General features: G+C 47.7%; 2 protein-coding genes and 1 pseudogene across 2 annotated transcripts; all 3 read left to right on the top strand.

The window, feature by feature from the left end:
• The first annotated feature begins 2732 nt into the window (after positions 1–2732).
• LOC125518523 (uncharacterized) lies at positions 2733–8705 on the top strand. Its single transcript, XM_087532207.1, has 3 exons — positions 2733–2945; positions 8159–8265; positions 8360–8705. Exons 2-3 carry the CDS (start codon positions 8174–8176, stop codon positions 8703–8705), a joined length of 438 nt encoding a protein of 145 aa, XP_087388333.1. The 5' UTR covers positions 2733–2945; positions 8159–8173.
• A 1059-nt stretch (positions 8706–9764) lies between these two features.
• On the top strand, positions 9765–10426 carry LOC147958605 (uncharacterized; annotated as a pseudogene).
• Positions 10427–10457: 31 nt separating this feature from the next.
• LOC147958604 (uncharacterized) lies at positions 10458–12309 on the top strand. Its single transcript, XM_087532206.1, has 4 exons — positions 10458–10581; positions 10631–10683; positions 11297–11608; positions 11743–12309. The coding sequence occupies exons 1-4, from the start codon at positions 10458–10460 to the stop codon at positions 12307–12309; spliced, it is 1056 nt and encodes a 351-aa protein (XP_087388332.1).
• Positions 12310–12596: the final 287 nt, after the last annotated feature.

Here is a 12596-nt window from a genome sequence, read left to right as displayed (position 1 = left end):
GGTCACAGGCGCTGGATTTAGTTTGGTTCGAGAGTTGTTTCATGCCTGGATTGTGTCACTCGTCTTGATGCAAGCGTACGTACCTGGGATGGTATGGCCAAAAGTGAACTCGCATGGGAGTTTTCCTTTGCTACCATGACCTGTTGGCCGTTAGGTTTAGTGTGGATGGTCAGGACTGGGTGCTACAGTACGAGATATGCACGCTTCCTAATAGTACTACTACTATATTATGAGATTCAAAAAATAATGCTTCCTTACATTATTAGGCTCGATCGATCGATCTAGATGGAGACACAAACCTAACCATAGAAAACAAGATGGGAATAAGAGCATCTTCAGCCGTTCGGCCCCCCATGGCGCTAAAAAAGGGCGGTCTGGGGGCGAACCGGCGCTAGTTCGGCCCTTGGGGGCGACCTAACTCCCAGTCACGCCCCCAGGCGCCGCCCCCAGGACGCGAAAAATTCGAACTTGGTCGTTCCCGCTCACAAAAGACGCCATAAGTCGGGCGATCGCAAGCCACAGTTCGGCGTACAAAAAATAGAGCAGCAGAAGTTCGCGTGCGCATCACTCGGTGGGCTCTGCCCCAGGCGTCGGCGGAGTTGGCATGCGCGGGCTTGGCGGTGTCGGAGCAGCCTCTGCGCTGGGCGGTGTCGGCGCGGCTTCGGTGGTGCTGGGCGTTGTGGAGGCGTCGTCACGCGGGCTTGGCGTCGGCGTCGGCGTCCTTGTCGAGGGAAGCTGGTTCAGGATGAGGCCGCGCTCCGCCAAGTACCACGCCTTGACCGCCTCGTCGGTGCTCTGGAGCATGTCCGCCCCGCCCAGCAGTTAAGCCAGGTCGGTGTTTCTCTTCTTGGCAGCGACGTTCGTCCGGAGCAGGTCGAGCTTGACGGCGCTGCTCGACATCAACGCCGACCACCGCGCCTCGGTCTTCTCTTCACGAAGGACGGCCCGGGCCTGCGCGTCGGCTAGGCAGTGCTCGATGGACTCCTGCACTCGAGCGGTGGCCACGTGGGCGTATTTCCCCTTCTTGGCAACTTTGTTGCCGTCCGGCCGCTCTTCCGATGCGCCAGGAGTCGGCGCATCCGGCTTGTAGGTCTCCTTGGCCTTGTCGAGGGTGCGCCGGACTTCCACCCACTTCTCGCACTTGTCAATGCGCTTGTAGACGTGGAGGTACTTGAATTCGGCGTCGTTGTTGCTCTGCCGGTACAGGGCGAACATGCGCAGCAACTGCGCGGAGGAACAAACAGTTGGCGCGCATACACCTGATCCTCGACGCTGGCGCCGCTCTCCGGGCGAGCCGCGACCTCCTCGACGACCCCATGCCATTTGTTGCACGCCCCCTGGATACGCCCCCAATGGTTCGCCATCGCCTTGGAACCGCGCTGCATGTAGACGCCTTTGAAGTAGGGGTCGACGAGCTTGCGCTCGTCGAACTCGGCCTTGATGCGGTCCCAGTACGTGTCGATGCTCTGGTTCGTGCCGGTCGTCGGGTCGAGGCAGACGACTTTCCATGCTTCAGCGAGGCATTCCTCCTCCTTGGATGCCCACTTGATGCGCGGCTCGCCTGTCCTGGCCGCCCGCTTCTTCTTCTTGCGCCCCTTTGCCGTTGCAGGCGTCGGCTCCTCCTCCTCCTCCTCCTCCTCCTCCTCCTCCAGCTCGTCCTCGCCGTAGACGTAGCCGAGCTCGCCGTCCATGCCGCCGCTGAGATCCACCACCTCGTCCTGGGTGACGAACCCGGGAGATGCGGCGGCCGCGGCCGAACCTGCCGCGATGATGTCGTCCATGTCGGCCTCGGTCTCGTCGGTGTCGCCGAGGTGCGAGAAGGGCAACGGGCCACGGCGTAGGGGAGGAAGCGTAGGCGGGCGGCAAGTAGTTGTATGGAGGGTACTGCACGCCGGCGAAGGCGGGAGAGGGCGTGCGCTGGGCCAGCTATCCAAGGGGAGGTGACGTTTGGGTTGAATCCACCGTGCGTGTCCTCGTCGGTGTAGCCCGGCGAGGGCGATCCCCATGGCTGCGGAGAGCCGACGCCTTGCTGGCCCCAGGGCGCGTACTGGGCGTGGCTTCCGGGTGGATTCATCATCCCCGCGTGAGTCGCCTCGGCCTTAGTTTGGTCCGCCGAGGCAACCGCAGCCGCGCGCGCCGCGTTGTCGCGGGCCTTCTTGGCGATGGCCCTGTTCCGGCGGTCGGCAGTGACAGCCTCCCGCCGCTGAACTTCCGCCCTCCACTCGGCGTTTGACATGCCCGGTGGCTTGATCGGCGGCGCCCTCAGCTTCCTCTGCTTCGGCTGGGTGACGGAGGCGGTCGCGGTTGCCGTCGCGCGGGGGGCGACGTACTTCTTCGGTGGCATGGCGGCCGGCTGGGAGGGAGGCGAGCAGAAGGAACGAAGAGTACGGGAGGGAAGTGGGGAAAACGCGGGAAGAAACGGCGGGAAGAGGCGCTCGCCTCGCCGACAGGGCGGACCCATGCGTCCTTTTCGCTTGTGTCGGCGCTCCAGATGCCCCCAGGAAACCGGGTTCGGCCTGGGTCCACTGGCACCAGTTTCGGCCCGAGCCGGCGAAAAACGGGTTTCTAGGGGCGCGACTGGACCGTTTTTTCAACGCCGGCACGGCAAAAACGCATGGGAAGGACCTGTTGGAGGCGCGGCTAGAGATGCTCTAAGGTCGAGGCGGAGACACAGAGCTCCAGCAGCCGATCCGCCGTCCGGCCGCCGCAGGAAGGACGTGCAGCATGTGCATGGTCTTCCTTGGAAGGCGGAGTGGAGGGACTGGGCGGCGCTGCCCCGCGACGTCCTGTCGGTCATCCTCAGCCTGGTCCCGCAAGCCGACGTCCTCCGCAGCGCGGGCCGCGCGTGCGCCTCGTGACGGCGGCTGGCCCTCGATGAGCCGCTGCTGTGGCGGCACATCGACCTCGCCGCCGACGAGGACGCGGACCCAGACTCAGACCCGCCGGCGGTGTTAGATAATAACGAGAATAAACGAGACAAAGAGACACGGATTTTACGTGGAAACCCTTGCGGGAGAAAACCACGGACGCACGAAAGCGCGATTACTATGAGGAGGAGTATTACAAGCACGAGACGACAGACCGTCTGAGGTGCGACTACATGGGGTATATAAGAGGGCAATACATGAGAGTCCTTAGAGGACAAGTAAACGAGTTGTACTCGTACGCGTCGACGTCAACGCAAAGGCCCACACCGGTTGTACTACGTCTAGTCCAACACGGTATAATTTGGATCACAATTTAACAATCTCCACCTTGATCCAAATTTCCTCCAGTAGTCGAAGAAAGTGAATAACTCCATCCAAATCAGCATAAACACCTTGTGCGTCAAAGTCCATAGGACTAGTGAGAAATACCAACTAAGCCTGAGCAAAGCTCAAACTTATTGGTCGGAACTGGCTTTGTCATCATATCCGCAGGATTATCATGAGTACTTATCTTGCATACTTTCAAATCACCTTCAGCAACAACATCTCGAATATAGTGATATCTGACATTAATGTGCTTTGTTCTCTCATGATACATTGGATTCTTTGTAAGATATATAGCACTTTGACTATCGCTAAATACGGTAGGGCAAGATGAGTCTCCACAAAGCTCAGTGTACAAACCTCTCAACCAGATAGCTTCTTTGCATGCCTCAGAAATAGCCATATACTCGGCATCAGTAGTGGAACAAGCCACAATAGACTGCAAAGTTGCTCTCCAACTCACAGCACAACCAGCAATGGTGAAAACATAACTTGTGAGTGATCTTCTCTTATCCAAATCACCAGCAAAATTAGAATCAACAAAACCAACAATTCCATCTCTAGTTTTCCCAAACTGTAAATAAGCATTAGAAGTACCACGCAGGTATCTGAAAATCCACTGAACTGCTTTCCAATGCTCTTTTCCAGGATTAGCCATGTATCTACTGACAACACTCAATGCATATGATAAGTCAGGATGAGAACAAACCAAGGCATACATAAGTAAACCAACTGCACTCGAATAGGGAACTCTAGACATGTACTCAATATCTGCATCTGACTTAGGACATAAAGCTGATGATAATTTGAAGTCTGCAGCTAACGGGGTACTTACTGGCTTGGCATTATGCATATTAAAACGACGAAGAACTTTATCAATATATCCCTTCTGACTTAGATACACTTTTCCAGACGGTCTATCTCTGGATATTTCCATGCCAAGTATTTTCTTTGCTGCACCCAAATCCTTCATCTCAAATTCATTACTCAATTGCTTCTTTAGTTCATTAATCTCTAACATACTCTTTGCAGCAATAAGCATATCATCAACATAAAGGAGCAAATAAATAGTTGAACCTTTAACAGTTTTCAAATAAACACAACTATTGTAGTTAGACCTTTTGAAACCTTGAGAGAGCATAAAGGTGTCAAATCTCTTGTACCACTGTCTAGGGGATTTCTTCAATCCATAAAGAGAATTCTTTAACTTACAGACAAGCTTTTCTTTTCCAGGAATAACAAAACCTTCAGGTTGTTCCATATAAATATCCTCTTCTAATTCTCCATGTAAAAATGTGGTTTTAACATCCAATTGTTCAAGCTCAAGATCATGCATGGCAACAATACTAAGTAAAGTGCGAATAGAGCTATGCTTCACAACAGGAGAAAAGACTTCGTTATAGTCAATACCTGGAATCTGACTGTAACCTTTAGCAACTAACCTTGCTTTATATCTTGTCTCATCATTAGGAGAAACACCTTCTTTTCTCTTGAAAACCCACTTGCAACGAATAGGTTTCTTCTCTCTAGGCAATCTTACTAAATCCCAAGTGCCATTCTTTTCAAGTGATTCCATCTCATCATGCATAGCGGTCATCCACTTATTACTATCACCAGAAATAATAGCCTCGGAATATGAAGAAGGCTCAGCATTACCTTCAATTTCTTCTGCAACAGATAAAGCAAAAGAAACAATATTGCACTCTTCAATTAACCTGTCAGGTTTATTAATACCCCGCCTGACTCTGTCACGTGCGAGATTCCAACTCGGTGGAACAATAGGCTGATTTGGAGTGGGAATGACATGATCATCATTAACGGCGGGTTCATCATGTGCATCAACAATTTCATTACCAGATGTATCACCTTTATCAATAACATGCTCCACCCGAACAGTAGGCTCCTGAACAATAGGCTGCTGTTCACTCTCAACGGGAACATTAGTAGATGAAACATCATGTAACATAGCAGATTCATTAAAGATAACATTTCTGCTAATAACAACCTTCTGGGTTTCAGGATTCCATAATTTAAAACCTTTAACACCATACTTATAACCAAGAAAGATGCACTTAACAGCCCTAGGCTTCAATTTTCCATTATCAACATGAGCATAAGCAGTGCAACCAAAAACTCTCAACTGTGAATAATCAGCAGGTGAACCAGACCATACCTCAATTGGAGTTTTCTTATTAAGAGCAATAGATGGTGAACGGTTAATGAGATAACAAGCAGTGGAAGCGGCCTCAGCCCAAAAACACCTATGCAAACCTATATTGGACAACATGCAATGGGCTCTGGAAATAATGGTCCTATTCATGGCTCAGCAACCCCGTTTTGTTGAGGAGTATAAGGAACGGTGTAGTGTCTGACAATGCCTTCAGCTTGCAATAATTCTTAAATTGCTTAGAACAGAATTCCATACCATTATCAGTGCGAAGTATTTTTACCTTCTTTTCAGTTTGTCTCTCAATCATAATCTTCCACTCCTTAAATGCTGAAAATGCTTCATATTTATGCTTCAAGAAATAAGGCCATACTTTTCTCGAATAATCATCAATAATAGTCAGCATGTAACTAGCACCACCTAGTGACTTCTTGCGAGATGGTCCCCATAAATCAGAATGCACATAATCAAGAATACCTTCAGTTGTATGAGTCGAAGTGTTGAACTTCACCCTCTTGTGTTTGCCGAAGATACAATGCTCACAAAATTTCAGTTTACCAGGTTCATATCCATCAAGAAGACCTCTCTTATTTAACTCTGCTAAACCAAGTTCACTCATATGTCCAAGACGCATATGCCAAAGGTTAGCAGCATCACAATCAGAATTCTTTGAAACAACTGGAGTAGCGTTACCTGAAACTGTAGAATCGAAGGTAATAAAGACCATTGGTCGAACTTAAATCACCTTTCATCACAATAAGGGAACCTTTGGTGACTTTCAAAACACTATCTCCACCTAAATACTTGTATCCCTTTGCATCAAGGGCACTCATAGAAATAAGATTTCTCTTCATCTTCGGAATATACCGAACATCTGTCAAAGTTCTGATTATGCCATCAAACATCTTGATTCGAATAGAACCTATGCCTTCAATCTTGCATGGTGAATTATCAAAACCCAAAACGGAACCAGCAGAAGTAGTGGAATCAAAAATATTAAACCAATCTCTATGTGGACACATATGAAAAGTACATGCAATATCAAGTACCCACTCATCATTGGTCTCAGCACATCCAGCAATAACGACAAGAGCATCATCGGAACTATCATCACGAGCAACGTTAGCAGAATTTTCACCTTGTTTGTTACCTTTTCTCTTTTCCTTGTTCTGCAACTTGAAACACTCAGAGATGTCATGCCCGTCTCTCTTGCAATATCTGCAATACTTCTTGTCTCTGGATTGTGACCGGCCCCTGTGGCCGTTCTTACTTTTGCCTCTGTTTCCATTGTGTGAGTTCTTCTCCTTTGTCCTGCCACGAACAGATAATCCCTCGGCTTGGGATGAACTCGAACCATCATGAGGCACCATTAATTTCATCTTCTCCTTAGAGTTCAAAGCTTCATAAACTTCATTAAGTGTGAGAGTATCACGACTGTATAATATGGTGTCTCTAAAATTGGTATAAGAACTTGGCAGTGAACAAAGTAACATTAGAGCAGTATCTTCCTCTTCATACTTAACCTCCATTGCAGCTAGATCAGATATGATCTCTTTAAATTCTGAAATATGATTCAAAACATTACCTCCCTCGGGTAACCTGTGCAGGAATAATTTTTGCTTCAGATGCATCTTGCTGGTGAGATCTTTAGTCATGCAAATCCCTTCCAGCTTTAACCATAGAGCGGCGGCAGTTTTCTCGCTCAAAACTTTCTGCAAAATATTATTATGCAAATGGAGTTGAATTTGTGACAAAGCCTTACAATCAATTCTTTTCTCCTCAGCAGTCCAGTCCTCAATTCGGTTCTTTCCAAAACTATCCAGTGCTTCATTATAGTCAGACTGTGCCAACAACGCCCGCATCTTGACTTGCCATAGGGTAAACCTTGTGTCACGGTCCAGCAGCGGAAGATCGTACTTCATGGAAGCCATGAGTCGATAAATCTATGTACACAAAGTAGTACAAGCCCGATAGAAAATTCTTGATAGAATTAATTTGCGGAGTGAACAAAAATATAGGATAGATAGCACCTGGTAGAGTAACTGGTTGGACGTAGCAATTTAAGATCTGAACCAATACTAGTACCCTCGAGGTGAACAGTACTCCAAAATTGTTCAGTACTAGTACTATGCACTAGTAGCTGAGCCGATCCCTTTGTATGATGAATTGTAGCGTGGAAGTAGTAGATCGATTAGGCGTTGGCTTGACCACGTGAAAAGGTTGAGCAAGCAAATCGTCCCTGATGCCTCGGGACTTGAAGCCCGTACGTGGAGCAGCAGCAGCGGTAACTCGGACTCGGCGACGTGCGGCTGGCCAGCTGCCGTGTCGAAAATCGATCTCCACTCGGATTCGACGGATCGCCCAGACGTGCGCCGCCGCCGCGCACGTAACCTAATCTCTCGTCTCAATCTCGTATCTGTAAACTTGACTCTGTATACCACTTGTTAAATAATAACGAGAATAAACGAGACACAGATACACGGATTTTACGTGGAAACCCTTGCGGGAGAAAATCATGGACGCACGAAAGCGCGATCGCTATGAGGAGGAGTATTACAAGCACGAGACGACAGACCGTCTGAGGTGCGACTACATGGGATATATAAGAGGGCAATACATGAGAGTCCTTGAAGGACAAGTAAACGAGTTGTACTCGTACGCGTCGACATCAACGCAAAGACCCACACCGATTGTACTACGTCTAGTCCAACACGGTATAATTTGGATCACAATTTAACAGGCGGGCTGGTAGGAGATGGCGCGTGCCGCCGTGCGGCGCAGCGCCGGCCGCTGCGAGTCCTTCCGCGGCCGCGTCAACAGCACCTTCCTCCTCTTCCTTGCCCGCACGTACTACGCCGATTGATCGATCCAAATCGTTTCATGTATGTATACCTCTCCTAAACCCGAAATCCTGACTGATAATCTACCTCTTTCTTAATAGGGCGCCATTGCTGCGGAGCCTCCACGTGACCTGCCGGTTCGACATGGCGAGCAGGCACTTCATCCACGCGGTGGCGAAGAAGCTCCCTCTGCTGGAGCAGCTCGCGCTGTCGGGCGGCATGGTCGAGCAAGACTCGTTGGCCGCTCTCGTCGACAACTGGCCGCGCCTTGGGCTGCTCCACGCCGGCGGCTGTCACACCTGGAGCCCGATTGACAAGACTTTCCAAGAGAGGCTCGAGAGTGCGATCAAGGATCTCCGACTGCCATACCGCCGCGCCCTAATGCGTTCTTTCGGTCCTATCGCTAGTGCGCGGACGGGACGTTTGCGCCGGTCAGTCAGGCCCTAAACTGCACGCATGAATATTTAGGATATGTTTGGTAGCCTGCATAAGCCTGTATGTTCTCTACTCGACCCACTTTTCGTTGTTTGGTAGTCTGCGCAGGGTCTCCTCAGCTATGCTCTGCTCACCCCGAATACCCCCGTAGCCACGCTTAGGAGAGAACCTGTGAAAGGAGGTTCGCTGGTCAGCATGCATGGGTCGAACCCACGAAAAAATCTGAGCCCAACCCACCGGCTCCCATCTGGACCCACGAACGTTAGGGTTACCCCAACTCTCCCGACTCCCCAGCGATCCCGTTCTCTCCTCGCCACCTCGTCATCTTCTGGTCGCCGCGTGCCGCCGCTGCTCCAACTCGCCATCGCCATCGCCATCGCCTAGCAAGGTATTCCCTCGTACCTCTTGTTCCTCGTTCTACTGTCCTCCCTCCCGTTCCTATTCCTTCCTCAATCTTCCACCCTCCTGCCTATAATCAGCTAGCACGTAATGAGAAATAGATGGACCTTGAGAGAGAAAGTAGATTAGAAGATGTCTGCGTTTGATGTTTGAAGAAAAAAAAACTATCCTCTCTTTTGTTTATCCTTTGATGTTTGGTGCTAGATGTCCAGGTTGCATCTGCACTGTTCTTTTCGATTGAAAAGATTGATCTTTGACATATACAATAGATGTAGTTGATTTGCTAGATGGCTTTTCCTAGTACGTCATGACTGCTAGATGTCCAGGTTGCATCGGCATACTCTTTTACTAATAACAGACTGATCTTTTAAATACAGTAGATGTCCAAGTTGTTTTGCTAGATGTCTTTTCCTAGTACGACATGACTGCTAGATGCCCAGGTTGTATCATTTGAGAGAGATGGTGCTAGTTTATATAGCACTAATTTTTTTTTCTAAACGCAAATCATGTTTCCCATTCATCACAGTTTGTGTTGATTTTCTTATTTGTTATTTTTTTGTGAATCATGCTTATTTTTTAGTTGGTATAATTTGCAAGATATCACAATTTTTTTCTTTATCTACCATTTATTTTCTTCAAACATGGAACACTCATGTATTTCTAATTGTTTAGATGGATGACTTGGCTAGAAAACGACGCCAACTAATTGTGAGAGGAGCCAGTCTAGTAGTTGCATTGTGTGCTTATATGACATTTGTGTTAAGAAGAGCTAGGGAACAAACCCCGGGGATAATTGTGGGTACTATGGCTGAACGTGCCGTAGCTAGGGAGTCCAACTTGAGATACATTTATCGCTCTAGCGACATAAATTGCTCAAATCAGCTTAGAATGAGAAAAGCTCCCTTTTTTCCGTTTGTGTACTTTGTTTAGAGAGAGAGAATTGTTGGTGGATAGCATCCATACTTCTACTGAGGAACAAGTAGCCATGTTTCTTCTAGTGGTCGGGCACAACCAAAGGTTTAGGACACTACAACCGATCTTTAGAAGATCTATTGAAGTAATTAGTAGGTATTTTAAGGCGGTGCTTTATGCTGTTGGAGAGTTGCGAGATGAGATGATTCGGCCTCCCTCCAATCGATGCCACCCTAAAATACAACAAAGCACCCCTTCAATCCATATTTCAAGGTAAATTATCTTGTTTCCAAATAAGGTCAAAAAATTGATGAGACTTATGAATAACAAATATTTGTCTTCATTAATTAGGATTGTGTTGGAGCAATTGATGGAACTCATGTGCTTGCTAGAGTCCCAAGAAGGATCTCGGCTGCCTTTAGGGGTAGAAAAGAAGGGACTACCCAAAATGTCATGGCCGCGGTAGACTTTGATCTAAAGTTTACCTACGTACTTGCGGGGTGGGAGGGTTCAGCCCATGATGCCCTTATACTTGCAAATGCATTGGAGAGGGATGATGGGTTGAAAGTTCCTACAGGTAATAAACTAGACTCGTAACTAAATACATAAATATTGTTCTCCTGTAGCTAATAGTTGTTGTTTCATAGGGAAATTTTACCTTGTTGATGCGGGGTATGCTGTGAGACCGGGTTTTCTTCCACCATACCGTGCCACAAGGTACCACTTGAAGGAGTACGGGCGAGGGAATCATCCTCAAAATGAGAGAGTTTTTCAACTTAAGACACTCTTCTTTGGGGACATCGGTCGAAAGGGCTTTTGGTGTGTACAAAAATCGGTGGAAGTTTGTTTACAATAAGCCATTTCATCCTTTCAAGACCCAAGTAAAAGTAGTCATTGCTTGTGCAATTCTCCACAACTGGGTACTTCAATTTGGTGAAGATGAATATTTCCCTCCTGAGGAAACTTGGAACCCGGAACCCACCGACGAAGATCACAATGATATAGTCCATGACAATAATTCTTGGGCTCATAAGAGGGACCAGTTAGCAAATCAGATGTGGGCGAATAGGGGGGCGGCACACATTTGATGTATCGTGTTGAAACCTGATCTTGTAATCCTAATAATTGAGTTGTGACTCATGTTGTAACCCCTCTATTTGAATTGAGTGGTGCATTGTGAAACAATTTGTGGATGTTATATTTATGTACTAAAATTTGTTTTTTAATTGCTGGAATGTTTATATTGTAGCGTTGCAATGTTATAACAAAATGTTGAAAAAATTCAAACCTAGGATTTTGAATATGTTACTAATTCCTGGACCCCGCCTATGTCTGCTATCGTGTTGAAAGGTCTTGCAGATGTAGCAGCAAAAGGTGTTAGGACTGACAAAGGATTCAAGGAGGCCGATAAAATGAAAGTTGCAAAGGCTTTGACCGCTTTTGTTGGTTATGATGTGAGTAACACCCAGGTGCACAATCATCTTCGCAAGTGGCGGACTAGGTGGCAAAGAATTGTTCATCTCCGTGGATTAAGTGGTGCACTTTGGGACGATGACAAGAAAATGATAGTCCTAGAAGAGCAACACTATTTAGGACACACTCAGGTACGATTGCAATTTTTTTTAAAATGCTCAAATGGATTACTTCATTGATGAAATGGTGCTGAAACGAGTTACTCTTTGTGCTGAAATTAGTTACTTATGTTGCTTAAATGTTGAAATGTTGTTTTATTCTGTAGGACCATCTAACGGATGCTGAATTACTGAACACACCACTTGAGCACTACAATTATATGGAATTTTGCTTCGCTGATAAGCTCGCCACTGGGAGGTTTTCAATGGGCTCTGGTGTGCCATTGGGAAAACCTGTTGATGTGGAGGGCAAAGGAAAACCCATTGTTGTGGAGGGGCAAGGAACAAGTGGCGAGGGATTTGTGAATGGTCCTGTTGGGGCTGAGTTCGTATTTGTTGGTGCTAGTGAAACTAATGATCCTTCTCCTAGTACAACTAAGAAGAGGAAGAGGACATCTGTTATGACTAAAGAAGACTCAATCCAGGTTAACAACATGTCTGATGCTGTGCGTGAGATTGCAAGTGCTATCAACAACACATGTCATACCGAAACACACCCTGATTTGTACAAGGCTGTAATGGACCTTGTTGAGTATGATCTCGCTGAGCAGTTGGTTGTTTTAGATTATCTGACTGAACATAAGGGAAAAGACCTTAATTTTGTGAAGATGGATGAGGAAGTCCGCAAAGCATCGTTCAAGCGTATCTTGGAGAAGAATCCTGATCTTGTTTGAGTTGATGTTAGTTGGTGCATTTTGAGAACTATCCCTTTAATAAGTTGAATTTGGAATGAGACTATATGTAATATCACTAGTAGAAAACAGGGCTATGGTCCAGGCCGGCTCAGCCCATTAGTCCCGGTTCAGTGTAGAACCGGGACCAATGTGGGCATTGGTCCCGGTTCGTGAGCCCAGGGGGCCGGCCGGGCCACGTGGGCCATTGGTCCCGGTTCGTCTGGACCTTTTGGTCCCGGTTGGTGGGACGAACCGGGACCAATGGGCCTCGCTCCTGGCCCACCACC

Source organism: Triticum urartu, chromosome 7A, assembly GCF_056163025.1.
Source record: "Triticum urartu cultivar PI428250 chromosome 7A, HENAU_Tu73, whole genome shotgun sequence".
NCBI classification, from domain to species: domain Eukaryota; kingdom Viridiplantae; phylum Streptophyta; class Magnoliopsida; order Poales; family Poaceae; genus Triticum; species Triticum urartu.
Note: the sequence above shows the minus strand (reverse complement) of the source record. Positions and strands in the feature narration are given on the sequence as shown.

Excerpts from the sequence above, each read along its gene's own strand:
- LOC147958604 (XM_087532206.1), top strand. The coding sequence starts at position 10,458 with ATGGCCGCGGTAGACTTTGATCTAAAGTTTACCTACGTACTTGCGGGG. Across the intron at positions 10,582-10,630 it reads TGGGTTGAAAGTTCCTACAG|CTAATAGTTGTTGTTTCATA; the intron begins GTAATAAACTAG and ends GTTCTCCTGTAG. Across the intron at positions 10,684-11,296 it reads TTGTTGATGCGGGGTATGCT|GATTTTGAATATGTTACTAA; the intron begins GTGAGACCGGGT and ends ATTCAAACCTAG.
- LOC125518523 (XM_087532207.1), top strand. The coding sequence starts at position 8,174 with ATGGCGCGTGCCGCCGTGCGGCGCAGCGCCGGCCGCTGCGAGTCCTTC. Across the intron at positions 8,266-8,359 it reads CTCCTCTTCCTTGCCCGCAC|GGCGCCATTGCTGCGGAGCC; the intron begins GTACTACGCCGA and ends CTTTCTTAATAG.